General features: G+C 40.8%; 1 protein-coding gene across 1 annotated transcript in view; it reads right to left on the reverse strand.

Annotated features, from left to right (window-relative positions):
• Positions 1-15,261, reverse strand: part of LOC128684161 (thiol S-methyltransferase TMT1A) — a 37,623-nt gene that overhangs the window by 13,884 nt on the left and 8,478 nt on the right. Inside the window, exon 3 of the mRNA XM_070095472.1 lies at positions 6,378-6,512. Coding sequence (XP_069951573.1) covers positions 6,378-6,512 — 135 coding nt within the window. The remainder of the gene's footprint in view (positions 1-6,377; positions 6,513-15,261) is intronic.

Below are 15,261 nucleotides of genomic sequence, written 5' to 3' on the forward strand. Positions count from 1 at the left end.
GTTTCTGGCCATCTTCTTGTCATCAATGTCGAGGTTGGGAGACTACTCTCTCCCATCTTCGCATCGACCACACTCGTCTTACTCACGGGTATTTCATGGCGAGGTGCCCTGTTCCTCTTTGTGAGAATTGTCAAGTTCCAGTATCTGTTAGCCACATTCTGTTGGACTGCCCACTCTATCAATGAGCACGCAGAATTTACCTCCAACATCGCTCTCTACTGCCCTTGCTTTACCTTTCCTTCTTGCTGATGGACCCTCCTTTAATTCAGACTCTCTCATTGACTTTTTGACAGCAACTGATTTACTACACAAACTCTGATGATGATGCCTCTAGCACTCTCCTCAGTCCTTTCTACCTTAATCTCTAGCTACCCTCTACCCCTGCACTATCCACTGCTCTGCTGCACTTCATAACCTAATCATCCCTATCCCTCTTTCTACCCATTACCCCTGCATCCTTCCCTGCCCTGCTGAGCTGTATAACCCTTGTGGTTTAGCACTTCTTTTTTATTATAATAATTATAATCATGGGGAAGCACTAAACCCTTAGGAGTCATATAATGCCAAGGGAATGGGCAGTAATCAGATTTGATTTAAAGAAAGGAAGTGTGGGGCTCCGGTTCCTTGATTCAGTCACCTTTCACCAGCATCAAGGCACTTAAAGGTTCTAGCAGATAAAGGCATTTGAAGGTTCTAGTAGATCTAAGCATTTGTAGGCTCAAGCAGATCAAGACACTTGAAGGATTTAGCACAGTGATTCTCAACTAGTGGTCCATGGTGACATTTTGGGTGGTCCACAGAATGCACACTATATTTGGTAATAAACTGAAGATTAGTGCATATAATCTTAAATTTATTGAAAATAAAGTGTTGAAGCGACATGTGCATTGACCAGTGTGAACAAGGGTGGTCGGATAATGGATTCTCCCAAGTTAGCTGCAGCAACAGTCAAACTGTGGAAGCGATATCAAGTGAAACTTGCATGTTGAGGCAGTTGGTTTGTGACATCGTGTGTGTGTGTGTGTGTGTGTGTGTGTGTGTGTGTGTGTGTGTGTGTGTGTGTGTGTGTGTGTGTGTGTGTGTGTGTGTGTGTGTGCGCGTGCGTGCGTGCGCACGTGCGCGCGAGATCACAGGCCATTCCCATTCAATTCTGCGACTGCACGTAATTCTGTTGTTTAGTGCAGTAGACACTAAACTGCCAAGCTGATTAGTTGTGTCTTTCATCCTGCACTGTTTTACAGGTTTAGTGTAAGCTGATTTGGTTTTCTATAAAATGCAATGTAAAAGGAAGCTGGGAGGAAGATTAGAATAGTGTGAAATATTTCCTGTCACTTATGCTGCTGCGTGCTTCGTTGTGTTGATTTATGCTGTTCGTGAAACTTTTCAAGCGGCAGCACCTTGACGTGACAGGTACATTCTTTGAAAAAACCATCAATGCAGTGCATGCTTCCTACAGTATCACATTTAAGTCGCACAGGCCAAGAAACCTCATATGATTGTAAAGAAACTTGTGCTACCCTGTGCAAAAAAAATGGCGAGGCTTGTCGGCGAGGATGCAGCACAGAAGCTGCTGAATGATGTATCAGTTTCTAATGACACAGTGTTGAGACGGATAAATGAGATCTCACAAAACATCAGTGAACAAGTTGTGAATGAAATAAAGAAATCTCCAATGTTTGCCATACAGTTGGATGAATCAAGTGATGTCTCACTGTCTTCTCAGCTTTTGGTATTTGCATGATACGTGGCTAAGGGAGACTTCGAAGACGAGTTTCTCTTTTGTAAGACTTGATACCACCACAAGGGCTCAGGATGTGTTAGAAATTATTAACAATTTCTTTAAAGTAAATGGTCTGGACTGGGTAAATTTGGTGGGTGTTACCACTGATGGCGCACCTGCGATGCTAGGCTCAAGATCAGGCTTTCAAGCATTGGTGAAACAGCGTGCTCCATTGGTAACCGGAGTTCACTGTTTCATTCACAGAGAGGCACTGGCATCAAAAACACTACCTGATCACCATTTTCAAAGGATTGGTGAAGGTGGTTAATTACATCAAATCGTCAGCAGTGAACATCAGACTGTTCAGAAAATTATGCCAGGACATGGGTTCCGACTTTGAGGTGTTGCTGTTCTACACTTCTGTACGGTGGTTAGCAGGGAATGTAATCAACAGAATTTTTGAACTGAGAGAAAAAATTATTGTATTTCTCCAGTCTCAAGGGAAAAAAATGTTTTACAAATAAATATGCTAGAACTGTCAGAATTAGAACTAGCATACTTTGTCGATATTTTTGGTATCTTTGAGCAAACTGAATCTTCAGCTGCAAGGGAAAGGAGCAAATCTGTTCTCTCACCAAGGAATCACCAAGGCTTTTCTTGAGAAATTAGAACTCTGGATCAGAAGAGTCGAAGGTAAAAATTTAGTTCAATTTCCGTGTGTGGATGCCATGCTAGGGGAAAAGGAAGCCATTCAGTGCATATTCTCGAGCACTTACAAAAGCTGCAGGATGAATTTCGGCGATACTTTCCGGAGGTGGACATGACAAGGGATGAGCTTTCTTTCATCAGGAATCCATTTGTAACAGATGTTCATGGTGTTCCAGAGGCTATGCAGGAGTTCTTGGACCTGAAAAATGATTTGGCAGCTAAAGATGTGTACCAGCGGTCTACCATGGAAAAATTTTGGGCCAGTATCATTGTTATTTACCCAAATCTGGCAACACATGCAGTCAGATGTCTTTTGCCATTTGCATCAACTTACATGTGTGAGAGTGGATTTTCATGTTTGTTGCACATTAAGTCCTGAGGAATCGGCTTGCAGTTGAAAGTGATATTCGTTGTGCATTACCAAGTACCACTCCTAACATTGAAAAGCATGTCAGTGAGAAGAGAATCCAAAAGTCTGGTTGCATTAAAAGTGAAATTATATTTCAAAGAAAAATACTGGCTGTATACTTCATAATTTAAAAAATTATGTTTGTTAGAAATTTCACAGCAAAATATTAGATATGTATTCGTTTATTTCCAGGAAATTATGTTTGTATGAAATATATTTCAGATCAAAATGTTAGATATCTATTATTTTATACAACTCAAATTTCTGTTTATAAGAAATATGTTCCAAATCAAATTGTTTGTTGTCTTGGCTTTTCCTTTATACATATATCATTACTCAACAAATGAAATGATCCACGATATTTTTATAATTGGGTTGATGGTCCATGGGCTGAAACGAGTTGAAAACCACTTATCTAGCAGGGCAAGTCAGTGGCTTCCTAACCTGGTTGACCTGGTAATGAGATGTACCACATTTTTGGAAAACACGCTATGAGGGTACAGTGGACCCCCGCATAACGATGGCATCACATAGCGATTTTTCCGCATAACGATTACTTTTATCGCAAAATTTTTGCCGCGCATACCGATTAAAAACCCGCTTACCGATTTTCGTCCGAGACGCGTCCAATGTGCCCTCAGCCAGCCTCACATGTGCCGCCCCGTCCCATTGTTTACCAGCCAGCCTCCGCGGTAACATCCAAGCATACACTCGGAATATTTCGTATTATTACAGTATTTTCGGTGCTGTTTCTGGAAAATAAGTGACCATGGGCCCCAAGAAAGCTTCTAGTGCCAACCCTACACCTCAAAGGGTAAGAATTACTATAGAGATGAAGAAAGAGATAATTGATAAGTATGAAAGTGGAGTGCGTATAGCCGACCTAGTCAAGCTGTACAAGAAACCCCAATCAACCATCGCTACTATTGTGGGCACCAGAAAGACAATCAAGGAAGCTGTTCTTGCCAAAGGTTCAACTGTGTTTTCGAAACAAAGATCACAAGTGATGGAAGATGTTGAGAGACTCTTATTGGTGTGGATAAATGAAAAACAGATAGCAGGAGATAGCATCTCTCAAGCGATCATATGTGAAAAGGCTAGGAAGTTGCATGAGGATTTAATTAAAAAAATGCCTGCAACTAGTGATGATGTGAGTGAATTTAAGGCCAGCAAAGGTTGGTTTGAGAGATTTAAGAAGCGTAGTGGCATCCATAGTGTGATAAGGCATGGTGAGGCTGCCAGTTCGGACCACAAAGCGGCTGAAAAATATGTGCAGGAATTCAAGGAGTACATAGAAACTGAAGGACTGAAACCTGAACAAGTGTTTAATTGTGATGAAACAGGCCTGTTCTGGAAGAAAATGCCAAGCAGGACCTACATTACTCAGGAGGAAAAGGCACTCCCAGGACATAAGCCTATGAAAGACAGGCTTACTCTTCTCATGTGTGCCAATGCTACTGGTGATTGCAAAGTGAAGCCTTTATTAGTGTATCACTCTGAAACTCCCAGAGCGTTCAGGCAAAAGAATGTCCTCAAGGATAATTTGTGTGTGCTGTGGAGGGCAAACAGTAAGGCATGGGTCACTAGGGAATTTTTCTATAACTGGTTACACCATGCATTTGCCCCCAATGTGAAAAATTACCTAACTGAAAAGAAATTAGAACTTAAGTGCCTCCTGGTGTTAGACAATGCCCCTGGTCATCCTACAGACGTGGCAGAGCGACTTTATGGGGACATGAGCTTCATTAAGGTGAAGTTTTTGCCTCCTAATACCACTCCTCTCCTGCAGCCCATGGACCAGCAGGTTATTTCCAACTTCAAGAAACTGTACACAAAAGCTCTGTTTGAAAGGTGCTTTGTAATGACCTCAGAAACTCAACTGACTCTAAGAGAGTTTTGGAGAGATCACTTTAATATCCTCAATTGTGTAAACCTTATAGGTAAGGCTTGGGAGGAAGTGACTAAGAGGACCTTGAACTCTGCTTGGAAGAAACTGTGGCCAGAATGTGTAGACAAAAGGGATTTTGAAGGGTTTGAGGCTAACCCTGAGAATCCTGTGCCAGTTGAGGAATCCATTGTGGCATTGGGAAAGTCCTTGGGGTTGGAGGTTAGTGGGGAGGATGTGGAAGAGTTGGTGGAGGAGGACAATGAAGAACTAACCACTGATGAGCTGATAGATCAACTTCAAGAGCAAGAGGCCAGACCTGAGGAAACTGGTTCAGAGGAGGGGAGAGAGAAATTGAAGAAGTTGCCTACTACAAAGATAAAGGAAATCTGTGCTAAGTGGCTTGAAGTGCAAACCTTCATGGATGAAAATCACCCTCACACAGCTATTGCAAGCCGTGCTGGTGATTATTACACTGACAATGTTGTGAAACACTTTAGGCAAGTCATAAAGGAACGAGAGGTACAGGCCACTATGGACAGATATGTTGTGCGAAAGAAGTCCAGTGACTCTGAAGCTGGCCCTAGTGGCATTAAAAGAAGAAGGGAAGTAACCCCAGAAAAGGACTTACTACCTCAAGTCCTAATGGAAGGGGATTCCCCTTCTAAACACTAACACACTCTCTCCCCTCCTCCCATCCCATCAATCATCACCAGATCTTCAATAAAAGTAAGTGTCATTTAATTGTGCATGCCTTTTTCAGTTTGTGTGTATTAAAATTAACATTTCATGTGGTAAAAAAAAATTTTTTTCATACTTTTGGGCGTCTTGCACGGATTAATTTTATTTCCATTATTTCTTATGGGGAAAATTCATTCGCATAACGATTATTTCGCATAACGATGAGCCCTCTTGCACGGATTAAAATCGTTAACCGGGGGTCCACTGTATATAAGTCTGGAATGAGAGGTACGGAGCATCCTAGGAACTAATGAGAGAACATTCAGTAGGGGTGTGTGAACATGTGAGATTGGAATGAGTGGAAGACATGTTTTGTTTGGTGGATTTGAAGTGTTGCTGAAGCATCAGCAAGGTAGCAGTAGTAGTAAAAGTAGCAATAGTAGTAGTATCGTTGATATTTACTAATCACTTTGACCACGTGGTCACTCAGCACTCATAACAATAAAAGGAATATACACACTACACATTAAACACAGAACAAATTAGTCAGCGAAGTAACATTTATGAAGGAATTCAGGGAGACCAGATAACTAATTTAAGAGCTGTGTCAATAGAAGTATGGTGTTTGTACTGTGTAGGAATGTAGCGTTGCTCTGGATCACTTTGAAAACCGCACAGGAGTGAGTAATGGTGAATGATTTTCTGAAAGACCGCATAGGATTGAGTAATGGTGAATGAAATTTTCTTTGTATCACTTTACCTTGGTGGGTACTGGTAAGTGCATTAACAAATATTGTAGAGTTATTCAGAGTTAAGCCATAAGTTAGAAAAGACAGCTGTCTTGGGCAACGCTTTAGGAAGTCTCGAGTGAGAGTGAAGAGAAAGTCAGATGTAGGGCCTGATCAATAGAAAGTTATTATTATTATTTAAAGAGGAGATATCAGAGAGATGTAGAGACAGCATTATGGTGTTACCTGTTGTGATTATAAATTCCTCAGAGTGTATGTTGGGGAACTTCTTCCTGTTGTTGTCATAGTAAGCCTTGAAGTGAGGGTTGGGATCCACCACCACCAGCCTCGTTCCGTCAGGGTAAAACTCGAAGTTCACTCCTGACAATTATAAACCTGATTACTGTGAATCTCTCCAGGTTACTGAAACTTTTACATGTAAAATATATTGAATGACAAAGAATTAGAGAAACAGCAGCCAAATATATAGTTGGAAAGAAGGAAGTCAACACTTGGAATGAGAGAGAGAGTATTAAATTTGTTGTTGAAGGTCTTGTGAAAAATTATGTGACATAATTGATTTAATGAAAGATATGACTACTCTTTGCCTTTATAAGCATTGCTACACGCTTTAGCATAGGATCAATCAATATTGAAAAACATTTTGGCAAGTCCTTCGTCTTGGTACTAGGTCCTAATAACAGCAGCAACCAGCTTCTCCACAGCTGAACAGTCCTATTTCGCGATCCTGCGTTTGGTTCTTGCCCTTAGATTCTTAGTTGGGTTGAGGTTAGGAGAGTTTCCTGGCCAATTCAGAACACTTAGCCCACTCACTTCGAAGAATATAAGCATTTTTCTGGAAGTATGGAATGGACCAAGACCCTGCTGGAAAATGCATTCTCCAACAGGAAAGCCTCTATCCACAATGGGAAGCAAATAAGTTGCCAGGACTGCCTTGTATTTGTTACTCTTCAACGTTCCCTAAACAATAACAAGCCATTCAGGACCTTTAGCAGTAAAACTATCCTAAAACATCTTAGATGGGTGTTTTGGCGCTTGCTGAATGTGTCCAAACCGAAGAGGTTTGCCTTTGCTCCGACTCGCTACCACTGATCTGTACCCATGTACGTACTTGAAAATGCGCCCCACCTGAAAATATAACTTTTCTCTATTCATCTGTCGTCCATCCCTTATGAACAGTGCCCATCGCAGCCGCTTTTTCTTCATAGCAGCAATCAATAATTGTTTACCGACCTTCTGGCAGTTCTGTCAACACTTCAAGGATCCTTCGTCGAACAGTTGAAGAATCAACGTTTATGCTAGCTTGAGCCAGATCTCTCTGTAGACCTTTGCTGGTTTTCGTCTTTTGCTTTTGTTGTGAGTGATTTTCATGTGCAAGTTCGGTACTAGTCCCTCTTGGATTTTCCAGGTGTATAAAATCATGTATCTCTCCCGCCTGTGTTCCAGGGAATACAGGTTTAGGAACCTCAAGCGCTCCCAGTAATTGAGGTGTTTTATCTCCGTTATGCGCGCCGTGAAGGTTCTCTGTACATTTTCTAGGTCAGCAATTTCACCTGCCTTGAAAGGTGCTGTTAGTGTGCTGCAATATTCCAGCCTAGATAGAACAAGTGACCTGAAGAGTGTCATCATGGGCTTGGCCTCCCTAGTTTTGAAGGTTCTCATTATCCATCCTGTCATTTTTCTAGCAGATGTGATTGATACAATGTTATGGTCCTTGAAGGTAAGATCCTCCGACATGATCACTCCCAGGTCTTTGACGTTGGTGTTTCGCTCTATTTTGTGGCCGGAATTTGTTTTATACTCTGATGAAGATTTAATTTCCTCGTGTTTACCATATCTGAGTAATTGAAATTTCTCATCGTTGAACTTCATATTGTTTTCTGCAGCCCACTGAAAGATTTGGTTGATGTCCGCCTGGAGCCTTGCAGTGTCTGTAATGGAAGATACAGTCATGCAGATTCAGGTGTCATCTGGAAAGGAAGACACGGTGCTGTGGCTGACATCCTTGTCTATGTCAGATATGAGGACGAGGAACAAGATGGGAGCGAGTACTGTGCCTTGTGGAACAGAGCTTTTCACTGTAGCTGCCTCAGACTTTACTCTGTTGACTACTACTCTCTGTGTTCTGTTAGTGAGGAAATTATAGATCCATCGACCGACTTTTCCTGTTATTCCTTTAGCACGCATTTTGTGCGCTATTACGCCATGGTCACACTTGTCGAAGGCTTTTGCAAAGTCTGTATATATTACATCTACATTCTTTTTGTCTTCTAGTGCATCTAGGACCTTGTCGTAGTGATCCAATAGTTGAGACAGACAGGAGGGACCTGTTCTAAACCCATGTTGCCCTGGGTTGTGTAACTGATGGGTTTCTAGATGGGTGGTGATCTTGCTTCTTAGGACCCTTTCAAAGATTTTTATGATATGGGATGTTAGTGCTATCGGTCTGTAGTTCTTTGCTGTTGCTTTACTGCCCCCTTTGTGGAGTGGGGCTATGTCTGTTGTTTTTAGTAACTGTGGGACGACCCCCGTGTCCATGCTCCCTCTCCATAGGATGGTAAAGGCTCGTGATAGGGGCTTCTTGCAGTTCTTGATGAACACTGAGTTCCATGAGTCTGGCCCTGGGGCAGAGTGCATGGGCATGTCATTTATCGCCTGTTCGAAGTCATTTGGCGTCAGGATAACATCAGATAGGCTTGTGTTAATCAAATTTTGTGGCTCTCTCATAAAAAATTCATTTTGATCTTCGACTCTCAGTCTGGTTAGCGGCTTGCTAAAAACTGAGTCATATTGGGACTTGAGTAGCTCACTCATTTCCTTGCTGTCATCTGTGTAGGACCCATCTTGTTTAAGTAGGGGCCCAATACTGGACGTTGTTTTCGATTTTGATTTGGCATAGGAGAAGAAATACTTTGGGTTTCTTTCGATTTCATTTATGCCTTTTAGTTCTTCCCGCAATTCCTGACTCCTAAAGGATTCTTTTAGCTTAAGTTCGATGCTTGCTATTTCTCTGACCAGTGTCTCCCTACGCATTTCAGATATATTGACCTCTTTTAGCCGCTCTGTTATTCTTTTCCGTCGCCTGTAAAGGGAGCGCCTGTCTCTTTCTGTTTTACATCTACTCCTCCTTTTTCTTAGAGGAATAAGCCTTGTGCATACATCGAGTGCCACCGAGTTAATCTGTTCTAGGCATAAGTTGGGGTCTGTGTTGCTTAGTATATCTTCCCAGCTTATATCGGTTAGGACTTGGTTTACTTGGTCCCACTTTATGTTTTTGTTATTGAAGTTGAATTTGGTGAATGCTCCCTCGTGACTAAACCTTTACAAAAATTCAATGTATGTCAAAGGCCCTAAAATCTGGAACACCCTACCTGAAAATTCTAAAACTGCAGACACATTCATCACCTTCAAAACTACCATCAGAAAACACCTTATCTCCCTGATACACCCTGTCAACTAATTACACGAATACCACCTGGTGGTTAACACTTACACTCGCCTATTTCACCATAAACAGAAATATCAATCTCAATCTCAAAATAATGAATCTTAACTAGTCATAAGTTGGCCTGTGATACTCCAATACTGAAACTATGTATAGTGCCAAAACAAAAGCATTCACATTGCTAAACTCACAAACTAGTATTTAGTCACTTAGCCATAATACCAACTTACCTCATAATTTTGTAATATTTTAAACTTAAGATTTAATTTAAGTCTGCCCGAAATGCCTAGCCATGCTAGGTGTTCTAGTGGTACACTCTAATTATTTTACTACATGTAAACAATACAATAACCAAATTCTGTAAACTCAGCATTGTAATCCTTATAGAGAATAAACTTTGAATTTGAATTTGTATGGTGAGTAGGTTGAGTGTTTTGAATATTGGTGGTGTGTGCTGCCTGTAGTGAGAATTTGTTATCATTCTAACTGCAGCCTTTTGTTGGGTAATTAATGGTCTGATATGGTTAATTGTTGTTGAGCCCCATGCACAAATTCCATAGGTTAGATAGGGGTAAATTAGAGAGTGATATAGGGCCAGGAGGGCTGACTGTGGAGCATAGTACCGTATCTTCGATAGTATGCCTACAGTCTTGGAAATTTTCTTAGAAATTTGTTGTATATGTGTATGAAATTTGAGTCTATTATCAAGGTGGATTCCTAAGAATTTTCCCTCTGTTAGCTTTGTGATAGGTGATCCGTTTATCATTATGTTAAGAGGGACATCTGTAGCTCTGTTACCAAACTGAATGAAGTAGGTTTTGTCAATGTTTAGTGTAAGTTTGTTAGTCCTCATCCAGGTAGATATTTTCTGTAATTCGGTATTTACAGTATTGGCTAGCGTGACTGGGCTCGGGTGAGAGAAGACGTATGTAGTGTCATCTGCAAATAGTGTGGGTTTGAGTAATTGCGAAGCATTTGGTAGGTCATTTATGTATAGGAGAAAGAGAAGAGGGCCAAGGACACTTCCCTGTGGGACACCAACTGTAATTGGTTGTGCGGAAGAGCTTGCCCCATTTGCGTACACATATTGGCTTCTGTTGCTGAGGTATGACTTGAGGTAGTTGAGGGAGTGCCCTCTTATACCAAGCACTTCTTAATGGTCAACAAGGCTAGGTTACACAATTTGTCTTGGCTCATTGTTGAACGGAGCTGGTTTTTCACTCTTTTCAAAACAGAAAATGAACGTTCTCCTTCACAGTTAGTAGCTGGAAGTGTTAGGTAAAGGCGATACACTATGTCAATATTAGGGAAGGTTTCTGAGATACCTGCATTTCTTAAATGTTTCAAAGCAGCTGAGGGCGCACATTTTTCAGGTGGAGCTTTAATCTGATTCATATACCCAGAAAAATGAACTATTTCTTCAACAAATGTGTCTTGAACATCTGCTGAAAGGTGTTGTTGCAACTTTAATGCAGCTTCTCTCAATTCTGCATCTGGCATAGTAGTAATTGTGAACAGAAATCCAAACTTGTCATTGAGAATCTGGTAGATTTCTTTTCTTTTCACTAATTCTGTAATCAGTGAATCCAGAATGACGAAGTATGTAGCTGTCTTACATTTCTGCCTTGGTAGCAACACAATTTCATTGTCTGGCTCTTCAAAATTGCGTTTCCTCTTCCTTGACCGCTGATGATCAGCCCGGTAACTGTAGTCTTTCACCAGCAGTTTAGCTTTCTCTTCAAACATTTCAAACATTTCAAAAGCTTCATCATTGCGAAGTGAGCTTACAAATTCCACTAAGCCTGCATAGAGGTTAGCACAAGTAGCCATTTCAATTTCAATTTTCTGAAGCGTCTTGTGGCATTTAACCGTTCCAGTATACAGTCCCAAAGCACACAGAGTAAGGCCAATTCAAAATCTTCCAATTTTGATGCTAAGCTGGCTGCTTCGCTTCTTGTAGTTGCTGTCTGGTCTTCATCCTCTGCTATTTAGATCAAAGCAGAATGTATTTCAGCAAATTATTATTATTATAATCAAGAGGGAAGCGCTAAACCCGGAGGATTATACAGCGCCTGGAGGGGGATGTGGAAGGCATTCAGGCTTAATTCGGGGAACTGGAGCACAGATCTAATTCCCTAAATCAAGAGCCCCTCACCAACATCAAGGAACCTTCCTTGAGGGGATTTTCAGCAAAGCTGTCTTTCAAAGCATGTGTTGCATCATGCTGCGCTGACCACCTTGTTGTTGATAATGATTTGATGACATCTCCATGAATGGTTGACTTGAGTATTCTCCACCGATGCGTTGAAGCAGAGAAAAAATTAAAGAGTGCTTGTAAAAGTCCAAAAAGTGAAACTGCAGCGACACAACACCCCGCAGCACATGACCCAACAAGATTAAGAGAATGTGCTGAGCAGGGCATATATTCAGCAAGTGGGTTGATTTGCTTGATACGGGCTTGCAATCCATTATATTTACCCGACATGTTACTTGCATTGTCGTAGCTCTGGCCACGGCAATCCATAATAGAGAGATCATGTTCAAGCAGAGTATCCAGTACTACATTCATCATTGTTTCTCCATCATGGCCTGAAAGAGGAATGAATTTTATAAAGCGCTCTACAGGCTTACCACTGGAGTCGACAAAGCGAACAATGAATGTCAATTGATCTGTATGTGAAATATCTGGTGTTGAATCTACACTTATTGCAAAGTATTTTGCAGTTTTCACAGCTGCTATGATGTTATTGAGGACCTTCTTAGTCATCAGTTCAATAAATTCATTGCATATAGTAGATGACATGTAAGATACAGTGCCTCTTCCTGCATTCTCAAGGCGTGACACATGATTTGCTAAGAATGGATCGAATTGTGCTAACAGTTCTATGATCCCTAGGAAATTGCCATTGTTTTCCGAACCAAAAACCTCATTTTCTCCACGGAAAGCAAGTCCTCTTAGAGCTAAGAATTTTACAACAGCAACAACTCTTTCTAGAACTTTTCTCCAATAAGTGCACTCTTTTTCAGTTTGATTTTCCAAATGAGAATCCAATAAGCCTTTTTTCTGTGCGTGAAATACACTGGCTAAAATGCAGCTCCTGTGAGTGGTGCTGTTTTCATGTTCCTCGAAACGCTTGGAATTTTTCCAGTCATAGAACCCCTGTGTGAAGGTATTTTCTTTGGTTGAAAATAGCTTGCATGCTGAACAGTACACTTTTCCTGAGCTTTCAGAGTATACCATCCATGATCTTTTCACAGTTTCTGAATTTGCAAGCTTCCTATAAAACATAGATGACTTTAAACAACGACGACTTCCATCATCATAAATCCTTGCTGATTTCCTAAAGTCAATGTTCAGAGTTTGACTGAAGTTTTCTGCAATGAAAGCATTACGTAGAGAATCTGGGATTACATTTGGCCGTGAGGCAGGATCTTTTAAGACAAATCCTGTGGATGAAATGTCCGTTGAGACATTGAGAGGAGACACAAAAGAAGTAGATGCTGACTGAGAAATAATAGAGGGAGGGCTTCCTGTATGATCTGACGTATCTGCAGATTCAACTGTACTGGTAACATCAGAAACTGTTTTCGTGAGCATGTCTGTGATCTTTCTGCAGCTTCCTACATCTTTCTTTTTCTGTTCTTCTTCTTGAATTTTCTTTTCTGTGACCCACTCGCATAAGAACGTCCAACATCACGTTCACGAGATGCCATAATGAGGATGAATCACTGTCTGTAATCATGCAAATACAAATTTTTCATTATCAATTATTATTAATTTTTTAATTAAATTTTTTTTTCTGTCAATTGGGGGGGGATATGGCCCTTGTAGCCCCCTTTCCTCTGGCTGCGCATCTAAAAATTAAAAACGTTACCAGAAAGGAGTCATATACAGAACTTTTACCATAGATTAGGTTAGTGATTTGGGCTACGAATATTTTACTAATTCATCCTCCTTGATCTCCAATTTACTTAAACAGAAATCATATCGAGTCCTAGAACAATGCACAATGGTATTTATATTACTATTTTCATAACTAAACTAATCATTATGTTTTGCATGATATATGGCCTACCACCATAGATAAGGACATGAGAATTAAAGAATGCAGGGACAATTTTCAGTTTCACCCAACCAATGATTTTCTGATGTGGCTTATGTGTTTCTGGGGAAATATGTAGTAAATTAATTGATGTTCTACATCACTTCCGTCGCAACTTGAAAACTAAGCATTTGCGACGGAAGTGATGTAGAACATCAATCAATTGAGATCTGTTATTGAAATGATAAAGACTTAAAGACAGAACAAAGTGCTTTTAAAACCTACAAACGGAAGTCAGTTTGCTTTTTAGGTTTTTCTTTATAGTATTTTTACCAAAAATGCGGCTTAACTGGTCCATGCGTCTTTACTGGTCAAGTAACCCTATCAGGTACCTCCCTTAACATTTAGAGGCGAAAACAAACATTTATCCATACACATCAATGTCTATCAACAACACTTCAGTTAATTTGTCACAGTACAAGTCTAGATAACGTGTAATTACTACAGAAAATTGGAGAGGAATCTCCCATACTCACCCATTAGCGGGAAAACACAGCTGTTCTGATGTAAACAAAGGTGTGTTGAGTGTTGCCATCTATGGTTAGGTTTATTTATTTTTATTTTATTTTATTTCATTATTTATTTTTGTTTTGATTAATTTTTAAAAATCAATTTTACTCTCCAAACACTTGAACTTTTTAGGTAGGGACCCCTTTGCACTTGCACCATGTGCGCAGTCTTGGATGAGCCCCTGAACCCCTTGGACTGCGGGGCCCCCAAATGCACGGGGCCCTAGGTAAATGCCTTGTTTGCCTATGCGGTAATCCGGCCCTGCCCACACTGACCAGCACAGTGTCATGACACTAGAACCACACTCTGACCAGCACAGTGTCATGACACTAGACCCACACTCTGACCAGCACAGTGTCTGACATTAGACCCACACTCTGACCAGCACAGTGTCATGACACTTCTTGCACTCACTTATATTTACATGATCGTAATAATTTCTTCGTAAAGTACAACAAAACATAACGATACTCATAACAGTGTTGTAAACACCATCTTAGTGTGGACTCCACATCCATCGTGTGGACGGTAGGGCGCCCAAGAGCACATGAATACACAAAAGACCTATGGACTAGACCTCAATAGGATTTGCAGGAGTACGTCTGGATTTATATATACAGTTCACTTATTTGTTTGTTTCAATTACATTTAGTTAATTTGTTTAATATATCTGGTATCTAATTTTCATTAATAAGATACCATGACATATCACTTTTGTTATTATACTGCCTATCTCTATATTCCTCAATAAGTGGACAATAAAGCGCATGTTCTCATAGTGACCATCAAAGTGTAATAAACTCTTGACATTGAGAAGTCAGTACCCACATGGAAGTCAGTACCCACATGGAAGTCAGTACCCACATGGAAGTCAGTACCCACATGGAAGTCAGTACCCACATGGAGACAAACAACGTAGGTGAGGTTAGGTAAGGCTTGCCAGGTAACAGAACAAGTGTTTCCTGACGCTGGTCTTAGTCAGATGATGACCCGCCATTGGAGCTTTTGGTCATCTGGCTGAGGCCTTCTGCTGGCTTACCGGTCCACCTCT

Source organism: Cherax quadricarinatus, chromosome 4 (assembly GCF_038502225.1).
Source record: "Cherax quadricarinatus isolate ZL_2023a chromosome 4, ASM3850222v1, whole genome shotgun sequence".
Classification (NCBI taxonomy): Eukaryota; Metazoa; Arthropoda; class Malacostraca; order Decapoda; family Parastacidae; genus Cherax; species Cherax quadricarinatus.